The sequence below is a fragment of the Bos taurus genome, chromosome 11 (genome assembly GCF_002263795.3).
Source record: "Bos taurus isolate L1 Dominette 01449 registration number 42190680 breed Hereford chromosome 11, ARS-UCD2.0, whole genome shotgun sequence".
Taxonomy (NCBI): Eukaryota; Metazoa; Chordata; class Mammalia; order Artiodactyla; family Bovidae; genus Bos; species Bos taurus.
In genome coordinates, this window is record NC_037338.1 from 3,893,117 (window position 1) to 3,909,381 (window position 16,265).

The following is a 16,265-nucleotide window of genomic DNA, read 5'->3' on the forward strand; positions in this document are numbered from 1 at the left end:
GAGGGAGGACAGAAATGATAGAAACACCACCATGGATCAGCAATAGGTTTACGATAATGGGCTGGACATTGGCAGTGCAGAGAAGGGGGAGGGAGGATAGAAATGATAAAAACACCACCATGGATCAGCCATAGGTTTACAATAATGTGCTGGACATTGGCAGTGCAGAGAAGGGGTAGGGAGGATAGAAATGAGAGAAACACCACCATGGATCAGCCATAGGTTTACGATAATGTGCTGGACATTGGGAGTGCAGAGAAGGGGTAGGGAGGATAGAAATGAGAGAAACCCCAGCCTAGGCTAAACCTTTCTCAGGTTTCAAAGCTCCCCAAAGACATTAATGCAAATCTCCAAGTTCAGGTCCTGGAGCTAAAAATGGAGACTCGTTCGTAAAGGATCTATATATATAATATCATCCAACTGACAACAGATATTACCATTCCTGGATTGTGAATACAGAAAGGAAGTGAATGCAAAGATTACAAGTTAGATTTATATTTAACTGTCAGATGGAATAGACCACCTAACCTTTGCTGCTGCTCATCACATTTTATACAAAAAGTTTATAAGAGCATATTCAAAATATGGTCTCAATTCTTACAGATTATACATAGTAAAAATATATATATATAACAAATAATTACCTCTCCTATGAAGACTACTATAACACAGTCCAACTTCTCTTCAGGATACAGATTATCAATAAGGGAATGAAGAGTTTCTATGAGGTAAGATTTAACTTCTCTCTTCACTGTAGGAATTCCCATTACTATTGAAACTGAAACAAAAAAATGATAGTAATTATATTAAAAGATGTCACAGAGACAATGCAGAAAAACTCCACTATTTCAAAATTATACACTCTAAAATTGATAGAAAGAATTGGGTGATCAAAATATACTACATTTCAGAAAGAAAAATAATCAAAGATATGGGGTATGCCTATTACACAGTAATTCTTTTCCATATGGCTTCTTCGTAAGGAAAGCAATAATGTCAAAGAACTGATAAAGATGAAAGACATTAAGCCACACAGTAAAAATGAACAGTAAAGTATAAACAACAGATTTTATTATATAACTGAAACTTAGAAATATTAAACACATCCTAAAAATTAATGTCTCACATGTTATGTATGAGGCACCCTAAGGAGGACACAACAGCCCTTCTGTGGCTTTTTTCCAAATTCATAACCCCAATCTAACCATGAAGAAACGTCAGACAAATACAAACTCAGGGGATACTCCACCAAGACCAGGAAAGAAAGGATGAGGAACTGTCCTTGACTGGAGAAGACTAAGGGGACCTGACAAGTACATGAAATACGGGATCCTGAGTTACATCCTGGAACAGAATAACAGCAACAACAGTAATAAAATGACAGAATCTGAGTAAAAGCCAAGGTTAACAGCATTAATGCTAATTTCCTGGTTTTGATCATTATACAACAGCTACAAAAGGTGTGAATGTTTACAGAAACTAAGTGAGGTAATGCGGAAATTGTGTTCTGTTTGTGCAACTTAAAGTCTTAAAGTTACAGTCAGGTCTACCATAATGCTTGTTTTAAAGCATTCTTCCGACATGATGAATACACTAGAGAACAATCTGAGCATGATGTGGATTTTATGTTGGCTTTTATGCAATTCCCCCCCGGGACAAACAAACACTAGGTGAGCACAGAAAACCGTACCCATTTGGACTGAGTTCAGAAAAGTGAACCAAGCCGGGTAAAAATAATGCACAGCTGTCTCACTTCACTGCACGCTGAGAACCACACCCGTCTATTTCTGGTGCTACAACTTTCCACCAGATTTCAGTCCGCCCACTTTGCACCACTTCACAAAAACCTTCCAGGCTGCAGTCCCTCCGAAGCCCACTTCAACAAGCAAACCTCAAGTCTTCATCACAAGGTACGGTGGAATATGGTATTTCTTGTAGTGTTTACGCATTTCTCTGACAATGAGTATGTGCGACATCGTGCCACCGCTTTGATTAGCTCATCTTTTCTTCGTGTGCAACTGACAGTGTTTTTGAGTGTTGTGATCCTAACCCCATTTTTAGCATTTTATGACACAATTCTGCACAGCACAGTAATATTTAGGAACACATATATTACAGTATTTCACAATGTTTTTAAAAATAACATCTTTCCAAGTCTTAGTATCCTAAGCATTATTTATCAGTGGAGAAGTAGCTTGCAAAATTTTAAATGAAGTTTTAATAATGTAACAATTTATTGGAGATACTGTACTACAAAATATCAGCTTTTCCCATAATCCAAATGAACTTTTTGGCCAACCCAATACTTAGAGGTCATAGACTTCTAAAGCTAGAAGGAGGCTTAAAGATTATGGGTCCATGATTTTACTACCAGGATTGTGCAGTTCAGAATACTAAGGTCCAAATAGCTTAAGGGAAACCCCCAAGTGTGAATATCATAATCCTCTCTCTCATTCTGGGCTGAAGAGTTTTCAAGGACTCAAAAAAAGAAGTGCTATATTTGTTTTGAACATACATATTGACCACATTAAACACAAGGCATTATTCTAGGTGTTAGGGATATAAGAGTGGCCAACATAGATAAGGTCCTTGCCTTCATGGGACCTTTCTTACTGAACACATTCTAGAGGATGGAAAAAGATAAACAATTTTTAATAATCTTGATGTGAAAAGCCAATTCAATGGTAAAGACCCTGATGCTGGGAAAGAATGAAGGCAAAAGGAGAAGGGGGCGCCGGAGGATCAGATGATTAGACAGCATCACCAACTCAATGGATAGGAATCTAAGCAAATACCAGGAGATAGTGGAGAACAGGGGAGCCTGTTGTGCTTCAGTCCATGGGGTCACAAAGAGTCAGACATGACTTAGCACCTCAACAACAACAAAAATCTTAAAACGTGGCAATATTAAAAAGAATGTGCAGAGGACAGGGGAAGGAAAGGTACCTCTACAGACAGTACAGTCATGAACAGACTCTCTAATATCAACTGAGCTGGTAATTAACGATGAGAGAGAGAAGATGAAGAAGATGAGGAAATAGCTGGGTGCTGAAGACAGAGTGGTCTTAAGCTAGTCATGCAAGAGCAAGAATAGAACGTATCCAAAGCAGAATGAGATTAGACTCAGACGAATCAGTTCAGGATCAGATCACATATAACCTTAAATTTAGTTTTAGTTTTGTGCAAGGGAAAGCCATTGTAAGGTGGTAAGTGGGGAAGTGACAGTATCCATTTGCAATTTTAAAAGGTTACCAAACTTTGTGGAGAACAGACACAAAGAGTTAGATGGCATGTTTAGAGAAGAAGCCATTTTTCCCCAATAGACTGTTTTGGACCTGAAATAGATATTCTTTAGTTTAAATCAAGGCACTCAAGGTCTCCAAAAGCACTAAAAAGGAAAGTACTAATTTCAGCTAAATCTACAGAATTAAGAGTATCCATGCCAGTGGTAATTCACAAAATACCATAAAAAAAGGACAGCTCTTTCCTGCCTTCTGGAGGTGTGGTAAAGTCCTCTTGGTGCATGCTGTGTGCTAAGTCGCTTCAGTCGTGTCCAGCTCTTTGTGACCCCACGGACTGTAGCCCACCAGGCTCCGCTGTTCATGGGATTCTCCAGGCAAGAATACTGGAGTATCATACCCTCCTCCAGGGGCTCTTCCCAACCCAAGGATCCAATCCATGCCTCTTATTTCTCTTGCATTGGCAGGAGGGCTCTTCACCACTAGCACCACCTGAGTGGCTGGGGAACTCGGGGGGAGAGGACATGACTAGTAACAATGAGTCACCACCACGTGTAACTCAGGTCCTGAGTACCTGGAACTGTAGTGTGAAATCTTTTCTGCTCAGCAGAGCAGCCATTTAACATTTAACATGGCAACTGCTCCATCAGCCTGGATCCTGAGTGGTCAGTGATGCATGAAGTCCCCTGCTAACCCTAATGAACATGTATTTTGAGCAGAAATAAATAAACCTTCAATTAATTAAATCTGGGGAGTTGTTAGTTACCACCGCATAACCCAGCCTGTCCTGTTTGCTACAATTCTTCTTCTATGGTTTACAAGGTAGAAAATGAAAGTATTCTAAAGGGTCAGAGTTCGGAAGAAAAACTTGAGGAACATCAACAATAAGGCCGTATCATCCTCCCAGTGGGGGCTTCCCTCATGGCTCAGATGGTAAAGAATCCTCCTGTGACTCAGGAGACTTGGTTTCAATCCCTGGGATGGAAAGATCTCCTGGAGAAGGGAATGGCTACCCACTCCAGTATTCTTGCCTGGAAAATCCCATGGACAAGAGGAGCCTGGTGGACTATAGTCCATGGAGTCACAAGGAGTCGGAAGCAACTGAGCACACTCGTCATCCTGACGTGAGGAGCAAGGTGCGTCGAGTAGCCAAACAGAAATAGAGCCCGAGGGCTGGACTAGGTACTCTGTTCCATTGATTCACTGTCCAGTATTTCCCATTCAAGTATGAATTATGCATCTGTAATACATCTGTCTGGTCTGTAATGTACCAGACAATCTAAAACCACAGTTGCAACTTACAACATAGAAACTCTCAGACTTAGAGAAGGAACTCATGGTTGCTGGGGAGAAGGCTGGGAAGAGGAGAGAGGGAGTTTGGGATGGACACATACACACTGCGATATTTAAAATGGCTAAGAAACAAGGACCTACTGTAAGCACAGGGAACTCTGCTCAGTGTTATGCGGCAGACTGGATGGGAGGCAAGTTTGGGGGAAAATGGATACATACGTATGTATCGCTGAGTCCCTTCACTGTTCACCTGAAACCATCACAACATTGTTAATTGACTATACCGAAATACAAAATACTGTTCATGGGTTCTCAAGGTAATTATACTCAAGTGGTTTGCTGTTCCCGTCTCCAGTGGACCACATTTTGTCAGAACTCTCCACCATGACCTGTCCATCTTGGGTGGCCCTACATGGCATGGCTCAAAGTTTCATTGAGTTAAATAAGGCTGAGCCAAAGACGGAGTCAAAGCAAAAAAAAACACCCAGCTGTGAATGTGACTGGTGTGGAAGCAACGTCCGATGCTGTTAAAGAGCAATATTGCATAGGAACCTGGAATGTTAGGTATGTGAATCAAGACAAATTGGAAGTGGTCAAACAGGAGATGGCAAGAGTGAACGTCGACATTCTAGGAATCAGCAACTTAAAATGGACTGGAATGGGTAAATTTTACTACTTCAGTATTCTTGCCTTGAGAACCCCATGAACAGTATTTTGTATTTGGGTGTAGCCAATTAACAATGTTGTGATCCTTTCAAGTGAACAGCAAAGGGACTCAGCGATACATACATATGTATCCATTTCCCCCCAAACTCCCCTCCCATCCAGGCTGCCAGGTAACACTGAGCATTGTATCTACTACTATGGGCAAGAATCCCTTAGAAGAAATGGAGTAGCCATCATAAAAGAGTCCAAAATGCAGTACTTGGATGTAATCTCAAAAATGACAGAATGATCTCTGTTCGTTTCCAAGGCAAAACATTCAATATCATGGTAATCCAAGTCTATGCCCCAACCAGTAATGCTGAAGAAGCTGAAGTTGAATGACGCCATGAAGACCTACGAGGTCTTATAGAATTGACACCCAAAAAAGATATCCTTTTCACATAGGGTACTGGAATGCAAAAGTAGTAAGTCAAGAAACACCTGGAGTAACAGGCAAATTTGGCCTTGGAGTACAGAATGAAGCAGGGAAAAGGCTAATAGAGTTTTGCCAAGAGAACACACTGGTCATAGCAAACATCCTCTTCCAACAACACAAGAGAAGACTCTACACATGAACATCACCAGATGGTCAACACCAAAATCGGACTAATTATATTCTTTGCAGTCAAAGATGGAAAAGCTCTATACAGTCAGCAAAACAAGACTGGGAGCTGACTGTTGCTCAGATCATGAATTCCTTATTGCCAAATTCAGACTTAAATTGAAGAAAGTAGGGAAAACCACTAGACCATTCAGGTATGACCTAAATCAAATCCCTTACGATTATAGAGTGGAAGTGAGAAATAGATTCAAGGGACTAGATCTGATAGAGTGCCTGATGAACTAAGGATGGAGGTTCATAACATTGTACAGGAGACAGGGAGCAAAACCATCCTCAAGAAAAAAGAAATGCAAAAAGGCAAACTGGGTATCTGAGGAGGCCTTACAAATAGCTGTGAAAGAAGAGAAGCAAAAAGCAAAGGAGGAAAGGAAAGATATACCCACTTGAATGCAGAGTTCCAAAGAATATCAAGGAGAGATAAGAAAGCCTTCCTCAGTGCTCAATGCAAAGAAATAGAGGAAAACAATAGAATGGGAAAGACTAGAGATCTCTTCAAGAAAATCAGAGATACCAAGGGAACATTTCATGCAAAGACGGGGTCAATAAAGGACAGAAATGGTATGGACCTAACAGAAGCAGAAGATATTAAGAAGAGGTGGCAAGAATACCCAGAAGAATTGTACAAAAAAGATCTTCACGACCAAGATAATCATGATGGTGTGATCACTGACCTAGAGCCAGACATCCTGGAATGTGAAGTCAAGTGGGCATTAGGAAGCATCACTATGAACAAAGCTAGTGGAGGTGATGGAATTTCAATTGAGCTATTTCAAATCCTAAAAGATGATGCTGTAAAAATGCTGCACTCAATATGCCAGCAAATCTGGAAAACTCAGCAGTGGCCACAGGACTGGAAAAGGTTAGTTTTCATTCCAATCCCAAAGAAAGGCAATGCCAAAGAATGCTCAAACTACTGCACAATTGCACTCATCTCACACGCTAATAAAGTAATGCTCAAAATTCTCCAAGCCAGGCTTCAGTAATATGTGAACTGTGAACTTCCAGATGTTCAAGCTGGTTTTAGAAAAGGCAGAGGAACCAGAGACCAAATTGCCAACATCTGCTGGATCATGGAAAAAGCAAGAGAGTTCCAGAAAAACATCTATTTCTGCTTTATTGACTATGCCAAAGCCTTTGACTGTGTGGATCACAACAAACTGTGGAAAATTCTGAAAGAGATGGGAATACCAGACCACCTGACCTGCCTCTTGAGAAACATGTATGCAGGTCAGGAAGCAACAGTTAGAACTGGACGTGGCACAACAGACTGGTTCCAAATAGGAAAAGGAGTACGTCAAGGCTGTATATTGTCACCCTGCTTATTTAACTTATATACAGAGTACATCATGAGAAATGCTGGGCTGGATGAAGCACAAGCTGGAATCAAGATTGCTGGGAGAAATATCAATAATCTCAGATATGCAGATGACACCACCCTTATGGCAGAAAGTGAAGAAGAACTAAAGAGCCTCTTGATGAAAGTGGAAGAGGAGAGTGAAAAAGCTGGCTTAAAGCTCAACATTCAGAAAACAAAAATCATGGCATTCGGTCCCATCACTTCATGGCAAACAGATGGAGAAACAGTGGAAACAGTGGTAGACTTTATTTTTTTGGGCTGCAAAATTACTACAGATGGTGACTGCAGCCATGAAATTAAAAGAGGCTTACTCCTTGGGAGAAAAATTATGACCAACCTAGATGGCATATTCAAAAGCAGAGACATTACTTTGCCAAGAAAGGTCCATCTAGTCAAGGCTATGGTTTTTCCAGTAGTCATGTATGGATGTGAGAGTTGGACCGTAAAGAAAGCTGAGTGCCGAAGAATTGATGCTTTTGAACTGTGGTGTTGGAGAAGACTCTTGAGAGTCCCTTGGACTGCAAGGAGATCCAGCCAGTCCATTCTAAAGGAGATCAGTCCTGGGTGGTCATTGGAAGGACTGATGCTGAAGCTGAAACTCCAATACTTTGGCCACCTGATGTGAAGAGCTGACTCATTGGAAAAGACCCTGATGCTTGGAAAGATTGAAGGCAGGTGGAGAAGGGGATGACAGAGGATGAGATGGTTGGATGGCATCACTGACTTGATGGACATGAGTTTGAGTAAACTCCGGGAGTTGGTGATGGACAGAGAGGCCTAGCGTGCTGCAGTCCATGGGGTCACAGAGTCGGGCATGACTGAGCGACTGAACTGAGCTGAACTGAAATACAAAATAAAACGTCTAAAAAAATAAAATAGAACACAGTCATGAGATAGCTAAGGCCACTGCCTCGTGGAGTTTATAAACTGACAGAGATATCAACAGTTGTATCAGTTTTCTTCAATTTTCTAGCAAGTTTTCAATCGAGTACTTATTTCCTTTAAAAATCAAGAACAACCTTAATTTGGCATTTCTTCAATTACTCAGTTTGTTAAAAACTAAATGACTCATTGGAAACGGATCACAGAGCAACTGTGTGGTTTCCTTTACTCACAGAACTACCTGTTAGATCTGTGGGAAAAGATTACACGACCGAGGTACCAAGTAAACTATGAAAGCCCTAACAGTTTTTACCTTAGGTATTGGCATAGCCCAGTGATCTGCACTGCTCTAAGGTGTAGCAATGAAGCTAAAGGGTCAGATTCAGGGGGAAATCTGAAGATGCTATGCTCTGAAGATAAAAGGGCCCACAGACTAAAAAACGAAGATGTCTCTAGAAGCTGGAAAAGACAAAGAAATCGACTTTCCTCCAGAGCTTCCAAAGGAAACACGCTCCTGTTGACACACTGATTTTGGGACTTCTGACCTCCCAAAATATAAGATAATAAATTTGTGTGGTCTCAAGTCGCCAAGCTTGTGGTAAGGTGCCACACAGCAACAGGAAACTAATTCACCCATCTTTACCAGTAAACGACCTACTCCTCTGATCTCAGGTCAAATGTATTTTTCAAGACTAAACTCTTTAATACTCTTTCTATTCATTCTCAAATCATCCTTCACATCATTAACATTGTTTAACTGTACAACTGTTTATATAATTGATTATTTGACTAAAGCATTCTTCCTGTAGTAGGAGGAGGATCACAAGACTAGGAATCACTTCTGATTTTGTGTAACAAAACTCACACAAGCGCATGGATTTTTTTTGGCTGCTCTGGGTCTTGGTTGCAGCCTGCAGTTGCCACAAGCTTTAGGCATGGCATGTTAACTCTTAGTTGAGGCATGCGGGATCTAGCTCTAACCCGGGCCGCCTGCATTGGGAGCACACAGTCTGAGCCACTGGACCCCCAGAGGAGTCTCCCCATTTTTTCTTTTAACTTCAGCAAATATTTAAAGAATTACCCACTGTCCTCTACCAATCAGTAATGCCATTCTGATAGGTAACCTGTGGAGGGTCTTTTTTCAACTACCTTGCCCAGCAGTGAGTCCTTCATCTGAAGACACATGTGTTTCTTCAATCAAAGAAATTTTCTTCTACTATTTATTTGATTATTTCTCCCCCTCACTCTCTTTGTTCTCTTTCTCATATTCCTCTTTAGATAAATGTCAGAATGTTGGTCTGAACTCTTTGTATCCTTTATGTTGCATTCCAGAAGAATTCCACAGCCAGCTCAATCTTTCTGATCACTAATTTGATCTTCAGCTGTATCTATCCTTACAATATGCAAACTTAAAATACAAATATCAAAATAAAAACACAAAAATGTCTAACCGATCCTTTTATAAATAGTCACTTATGAGCTTTCATCTCTAATCCCTCTGAAAATATGTCTTAATATTATAGTCTGCTTGCTCTGTGAGTCATTAAGTCATTCATGATGTTGGTTTTCTTAACTATCTGGGAACCCTCCTTATACAAGACAGCCTTTGATCCATCTGTGCTCGCTGTGCCTGTTTATTGCATATCTAAATCTGCGGGAGGATGGGTGGATGTGAGAATTCCTTTCCTGAGGAGGTCAGTAGCTGCCCTGACCATCTTCTCCCTCCTTACCCTTAGAAGGATATGCTGGTCTGAGTAGTGTTCCTTAATCAGCCTGACCTCGGAAGAACAGAATTGTAAGCAAAAAGCAGTTTTCTTTGATCTGAAACAACTGAAGCTCCTGGGAACTTCTCTGGCAGTCTAGTGGTTAAGACTTTGTGCTTTCAACGCATGGGGAGGAGGTTCGGTCCCATACGCCAAGTGATGTGGCCAAAAAATTTAAAAATTAAAAAAAAGGCTCACTGGGGAGTCCACAAAAAAATAATTAAAATAAATAAACTGAAGTTCTTCATGTATAGTGCCTAGATAGGTTTTAGGGCTCCACAAAACCCCAGAAATTACATATAAAATTACTTTTCTAGGAGCATGTTTCTAAGTAGAAGGTTAATAGCTTTCCTAACATAACTAAAGGGTTGTATTACTTTAAAAATATTAAGAACCATTGCCTAAAGATTTAGGAACGAAGATTTTTAAAGAAAATCTGCAGGTTCTCTTGGCCGTTTTCCCCCAAGTTGCCTGCTTTTTCTATCTTTAGAAAACAGTTTCAGCTTAATAAGAATGTTAACTACTGAGAGGCTGGTTGACTAAGATTTTATTACATTTATGATGAAAAAAATCTTTAACAAATGGGATAGAAAAAGCAACTTCAAAAAAGAGAGAGAATGTCACATTCATGAAACAAGAACTGACTATAAAAGAACCTATAAGAGACCTTAGAGGTTTTAAATAACTTTAAAAACACTTCTACTTTCTTTTGATTTGATTCTTATTAATAAATAAATAGTCTAAAACAACAAATGCATGAAATGGCTATGGCATCTTGTCCAGATGGTGATTTTTTTTTTTAATAAACTAAAACTTTTATTAAAGTTTTATTAGTAAGTATATTGAATGCTACAAGATTCACAAATGGCTCTTTTGCACGAGGATGCTGGTATAAATTAATTTTATTTATATAATATACAAATACTTAATTTGCTTGTAACTATTTAAATGGAGACTATTCAACTAAGAGTAGTAATGTGCATTTTTCTTTTTTCCTCTTATTTTTAAATTATTTTTAATTAGAAAATTAAGATTTTAGTTGCAGTTGCAATATCAAACTCTCAAAAATTAATAGAATGAAGAGACAGAAATGTAGAAGGATATAGTAGACCTGAAAAGTACCGTGAACCAACTGAACATAATTAAGATTTATACAATTTTCACACAATAGTACGTTACAAATTCAAGTTCCCATAGACTAGGAGACACTGGAATATATCCAGGGATAAAAAACAATTTTATGGTCTAAAGGTACTGAAATCATACAGTGTGTTCTTATCACTGTGGATTAATGTTAGAAATCAGTATCAAAAGATATTTGAAAATAACCTGCGTATTTTCAAGTGCAATGTGACATTTACAAAGAGATATTTGACTTAGCCATTGAAAGCCTCAGTAAAGTTAATACCACATAATACCCCAAGACACAATTCTGACCAGCAACGCAGCTACAACAGGAAACAAAATAAACATACCTCCTGTTCGTCCATTTCCGATCTGCACGGCAGGTTGAAGGCTTCCTTCATTTTGCAATAAATGAGGCAAATGATAATAAATACTTGGCACTTGAAGAGACTTTTTGCTTGTTAACTCCTTTAGTATCTTTAGGGTATCATCTGAAACACAGAAGTATAATCATTCCATGCTAATATCTTACTTTTAGATGTTATGGATGCTACCAAGACAGCAGTAAAAATATATGAAAACTAAAAGAATTTTCTCTCCTAAATTTTTCTCTCATGCTGTGGTGAGTCAGATTTCCATGGACACTTGCAACCAGAGTCTCACAGAGTCATGATATTGAGAATAGTCTAAATAAAGTTAAAAATGTGAGTTAAAGTACTATGAAAAGGTGAGACATGAACTCCTCATCTTTGTAATATGTCAGAACTCGAGCCCAAGGGGACAGACTTTAAACAAGTGACCTATTCATAAAATGTAATAATTATAAATACGACCACCAGTAGCTTCCACTTTTTTATGCGACTACGTTTGCCCAAAATTTCACATGGAAGATTCTTCTTTTAATTCAAGTACAATAATTTAAACAGCACAAGTTGAGAATCTTTGGTACTGTTCATAACTTTTAAATCATTTTTCAGTTTTATGAGAGGAACCAATGAACCATTTAATATAAAAATAAAACCTTGATAGGATAAGGAATATTGTTTTAAAATTCCACTGAACTAGAACTTAACTTTTGACATAAGAAAGTAAGCAGGAAGGACTGGCAGCCTCGACAACAATTTCATATAGAACAATATGAAAACTCCATTAAAATATTCCAAAAATTCAGAACCAAAATTTCACAGAAGAAATGCAAAAGGACTATCATACATGAAATTCAAGTTTAATCTTATGTTAAAGCAACAATTACAAATTACAAGACAACAATATTCACCTTCAAATTAAATTAGCAGATTATATAATATATATTAAAATTGTGGTGATAATATAATAAATGTTTCAGCTATTCAGAACAGCATAAAAAACCTGAAAACATTTTATCCTATTGTTCAGTAATTTCCCTTTTAGGAATTTAACTTTTATGAATTCAAAGTACCCATTGTAAAACTATGTCTTTTTTATTTCTTGTAAGTCATATTTAAGAGCGCTACTTGTTTCAAATAGCTCAAAGATTCCCCAGAGTTCATCTGAAGTCCATACAGGTCACAACAGAAAGGATCATAAACACCAAGTTAAATTTTAGCCTCATATTGTATGTTTTTAAAAAGAGGCTGTTTCTTCACTATTGTCAATGAAACGTATATAACTGAAATGTAACTTAATATTACTCTCTTTAAATCAAATTTAGCAATTAATGAAATTGCTTTATAATTAACAACAACAGAAAGAGTTTTACGTGGTGATTTTTCTCTCTGTAGAGGTTAACAAATGCTGGCTGGTAAGCAACCGTCGACAGCTTTCAAAGAGAGTAGTTCACGCGACTCTCTGAAAATATAATCTGTCCATAAAACAAAAAACAGTGCCTGTACCTGAAAATTTATTCACTGGATCCTTACTCCTGTTTGTTTCTGCTTCTACACGCTTGAATTGCTGTACAATGGCACTGAGCTCAGAAGAGCGCTGAGAGATTCGATGTTCAGCTATTCGGAGACGTTCTTTCAGAGCAAGAAATTCTCGTTGATAAGCAATCACTTTTTCTAAAAACAAAACTAGACGTTATTAGTGCATTTCTTAAAAAAACACATAAAAACACCATTATAATCAAATCTGAACTGGAACAGCAGAAATTTTAAAGCTGCACTTTTCAGAAACAGATACTCATTTTTGAATTCACTGAGACAGAACTGAAAATAAAAGAGTCTGAACTAACAAAGTAGCGACAAAGCCACCAGTAACACAGTGCTATCAATATCTGTAAGGATGTGAGCACTTTCTAATTAGCACTTTGGAAAGCTAAAGATAGGGAGAAAAAGACAACGTTTTTGGAACTAACACTTAAAGCATGATACCAACATCATTTCTTAAAAGGTAGAGACAACCATAAAGACCCTATTTGTATGAAGGTAGAGACGGATCATTGAAACTGATGATAATATATCTAATAATATAATAAATATAACATTTATAGCATAACCATCCATTTCCATAGGCTATTTCTTCTGTACTTTCTATTCTGCAAAAATTTCCCCAGGCCAGACTGGGGTCAAATTCCTAATGCCTAACAAATCACTCAGGTGGATGTAAGAGGACAACAGTCAATTATTTCAGGGACTTCCCTGTGATCCAGTGGCTAAGACTCCGCTCTCCTAATGCAGGGGGCCTGGGTTTGATCCCTGGTCAGGGAACTAGATCCCACATGCTGCAACTAAGAGGCGTAGCCAAAAACATAAACACAATTTTTTTAAAAGTCAGTTACTTGAATTTGAGACAGTCGCATGCCAAGAAAGCCTACTCTGGGAAATACAAGGGGGTAAATGTAGACACTGAAATAACAGAACAAGAGAGCTCAATATGAAGTACACTGTGTATAAGAGGCCCCAGGACAGAACGGACACCAAAATCTGAGAGATCGCAGAAAAGAAACCATGCATTTATCTTGATCAGCAGCACTGAAAGGAAGCTGAGGCTGGTGAAGCAATTTCCACAACCTCATTAAACAAGAGAAATCAGAACGGTTTTGGCATCTCTATCAAGCTAGATAATCTAAGGCTACTACTAATTTGACATCTAAATGAAACAAATCTTGGAAAGACTACTTTTAATTCATATTGTAATCTCAGTTTTACTTAAGGATGGACTCAGTAAGAAACAGAAGGAACAGAAATCTGCCTGTTTCATAAAGCTAGTCTTAAAAACAGTCAATTGCCTTATTCCTTGTCCCTCACATAAAGGACCACACAGTAGATATCACGTAAGAATTTTGTGGCAAATAAGGTCTTCCTGCTTAACTGTCATGTTTCCTTGTATTGAACAATGTAAACAGCTTTAGTTTCTTAATTTGCTGGCTGTAGGAGGGAAGGAAGGAGGCAGGAGTTGTGACTAGGAAAGGGTATACGGGGAGTCTCAAGGTGCCAACAAGGTTCAAGTCATTGGCCTGGCTTATATAAAATTCATTACTATACACTCATGGTCTAGGTACTTTTCCATACATGTACATTTACAACAAAAGAAATGTTATACAAGTACTATTCACAAACACAAAACTATTAACAATTATACTGTAAGAGGCACTCAAGAGTTATGTGATAAAAAACTAAATGCCTAAAAAATTAAATTTAAAAAAATCTATAAGCCTTTTCCTAGAGCCTGTAATGGAAGAAAAAAATTAACTCAGTTATTAATTCTAAGTGGGAAACCCAATCTTGCAAAAAATAAAAAAGATAGACCCTACGCTAAGCTAAATAATAAATGCAACGCCTTTCAAAATAGCAAAAAAATTTGGAACTTCATTTTTGACATGTCATTCTAAAATTCATGTAGAAGAATGTTTTTAAAGGGTCAAAAAAATCTAGAAGCAGCAACGGGGAACTTACTCTGAGATGAGAATGCACTCTATGGCTCTAGAAATGAAAACCGTGCTGACTGCCAGGTGCAGACAGTGGGGAAAAGGCTGACCACACCAAGCAGACTGTGTCCAAAATTAGCATGCGTGAACTATCCTTGAGTTCTTCCCCTCGTTACCTCTTACCACCTACAAGGTGCCAGACAGTGGCTTCTAGACACCTGCCACTAACAAAGGATTAGAACCCTTGAAGAAATAACTTTAAGATAAACTTGGAGCACACTTGGGTCAAGTAAGAAAATGTTATTTAAAAAAGAAAAGCAGGCCAAGGGAGTTCATGGTGGTCCAGTGGTTAAGACTCTGCACTTTCAATGCAGGGGGTTGGATCCTCGGTTGGGGAACTAACATCCCACATGCTCTGCAGTATGGCCAAATAAAGAAAGAAAGAATATACTTCAACTTAAAGAACAAGACAGGATATGTCAAAAGGACACAGGAAGCTCCCCGAGGGGCTCTCACTGGCCAAATTCAGGGCAATTTAAGTATTAAAACAAATATTGATGGTAATGACTTCTAACTTACTAAATAAAGTAAGAATCTTGAGTCCATTTTAATCAATAACAATTAACAGATGATGGAAAAGTGTTTCTTACAGTGGAATGCCAGCTTATAAATTATGAAAAAAGGATGAATGTTAGAAAATCACCCCTCTGCAACTGTCCAAGCAATAACAAATTCGAGTGAGAATCAAACATGGATGCAAGACAGAGAAAGGCAAACAATGTGTGATACAACTAAATACAAATGACAGTCCTGGATGGGATCCGGAACAGGAAAAAAAATGCTATAAAGAACACTATTGGGACAAACCAGTAGAAGACGGATGACAGGGCCTTCCCCAGCAGCCCAGTGGTTAAGACTCCACCTTCCAATGCAGGGGACGCAGGTTCCATCCCTGGTCAGGGAACTAAGATACCACATGCGTCGTGGTGTGGCGAAAAGATTTTTTTTTTAAAAAAAAGAAGACTACAGAGTATGCAACATGGTGCATAAATTTTTAAGACTTGACACCTGACTGTCATAAGAGAATTCCCTGTTCTTAGGAAATAAAATTATTCAGGAGTAAAAAGGCATGATTTCTGTAATGAACTTTCACCTGGTTCTGAAAAGAAACAAGTTTCTACAGATAGATAAAACAATAAGAGGCAACAGGTTCACAATACGCAAAATGCATAGAGAAGTTATAACTTCATCTTAGTTGAAACTTTTTTAAAAATAAGAAGTTTTTTAAAAGTAAGCAGGAGGATGGGATGGCATACAGGTTCGGTCTTTCAGCAGCTCTTTTGTGGTAGGAGGGATGTGGACCTGAGGCCGCTCTCTGCCCTCATGCACGTCTTGGTACTTTTGCAAACTACCTTCCCAGAGGCCAGCCTCA

The 16,265-nt window shown here is 38.5% G+C and overlaps 1 protein-coding gene across 3 annotated transcripts in view; it reads right to left on the reverse strand.

Annotated features, from left to right (window-relative positions):
* Positions 1-16,265, reverse strand: part of MGAT4A (alpha-1,3-mannosyl-glycoprotein 4-beta-N-acetylglucosaminyltransferase A) — a 126,417-nt gene that overhangs the window by 58,889 nt on the left and 51,263 nt on the right. For all 3 annotated transcript variants that reach the window (XM_024998334.2, XM_059891023.1, NM_177520.3), the window contains 3 exon segments: positions 12,858-13,025; positions 11,337-11,477; positions 645-778 (listed from right to left, as the gene is read on the reverse strand). In XM_024998334.2, coding sequence (XP_024854102.1) covers positions 645-778; positions 11,337-11,477; positions 12,858-13,025 — 443 coding nt within the window.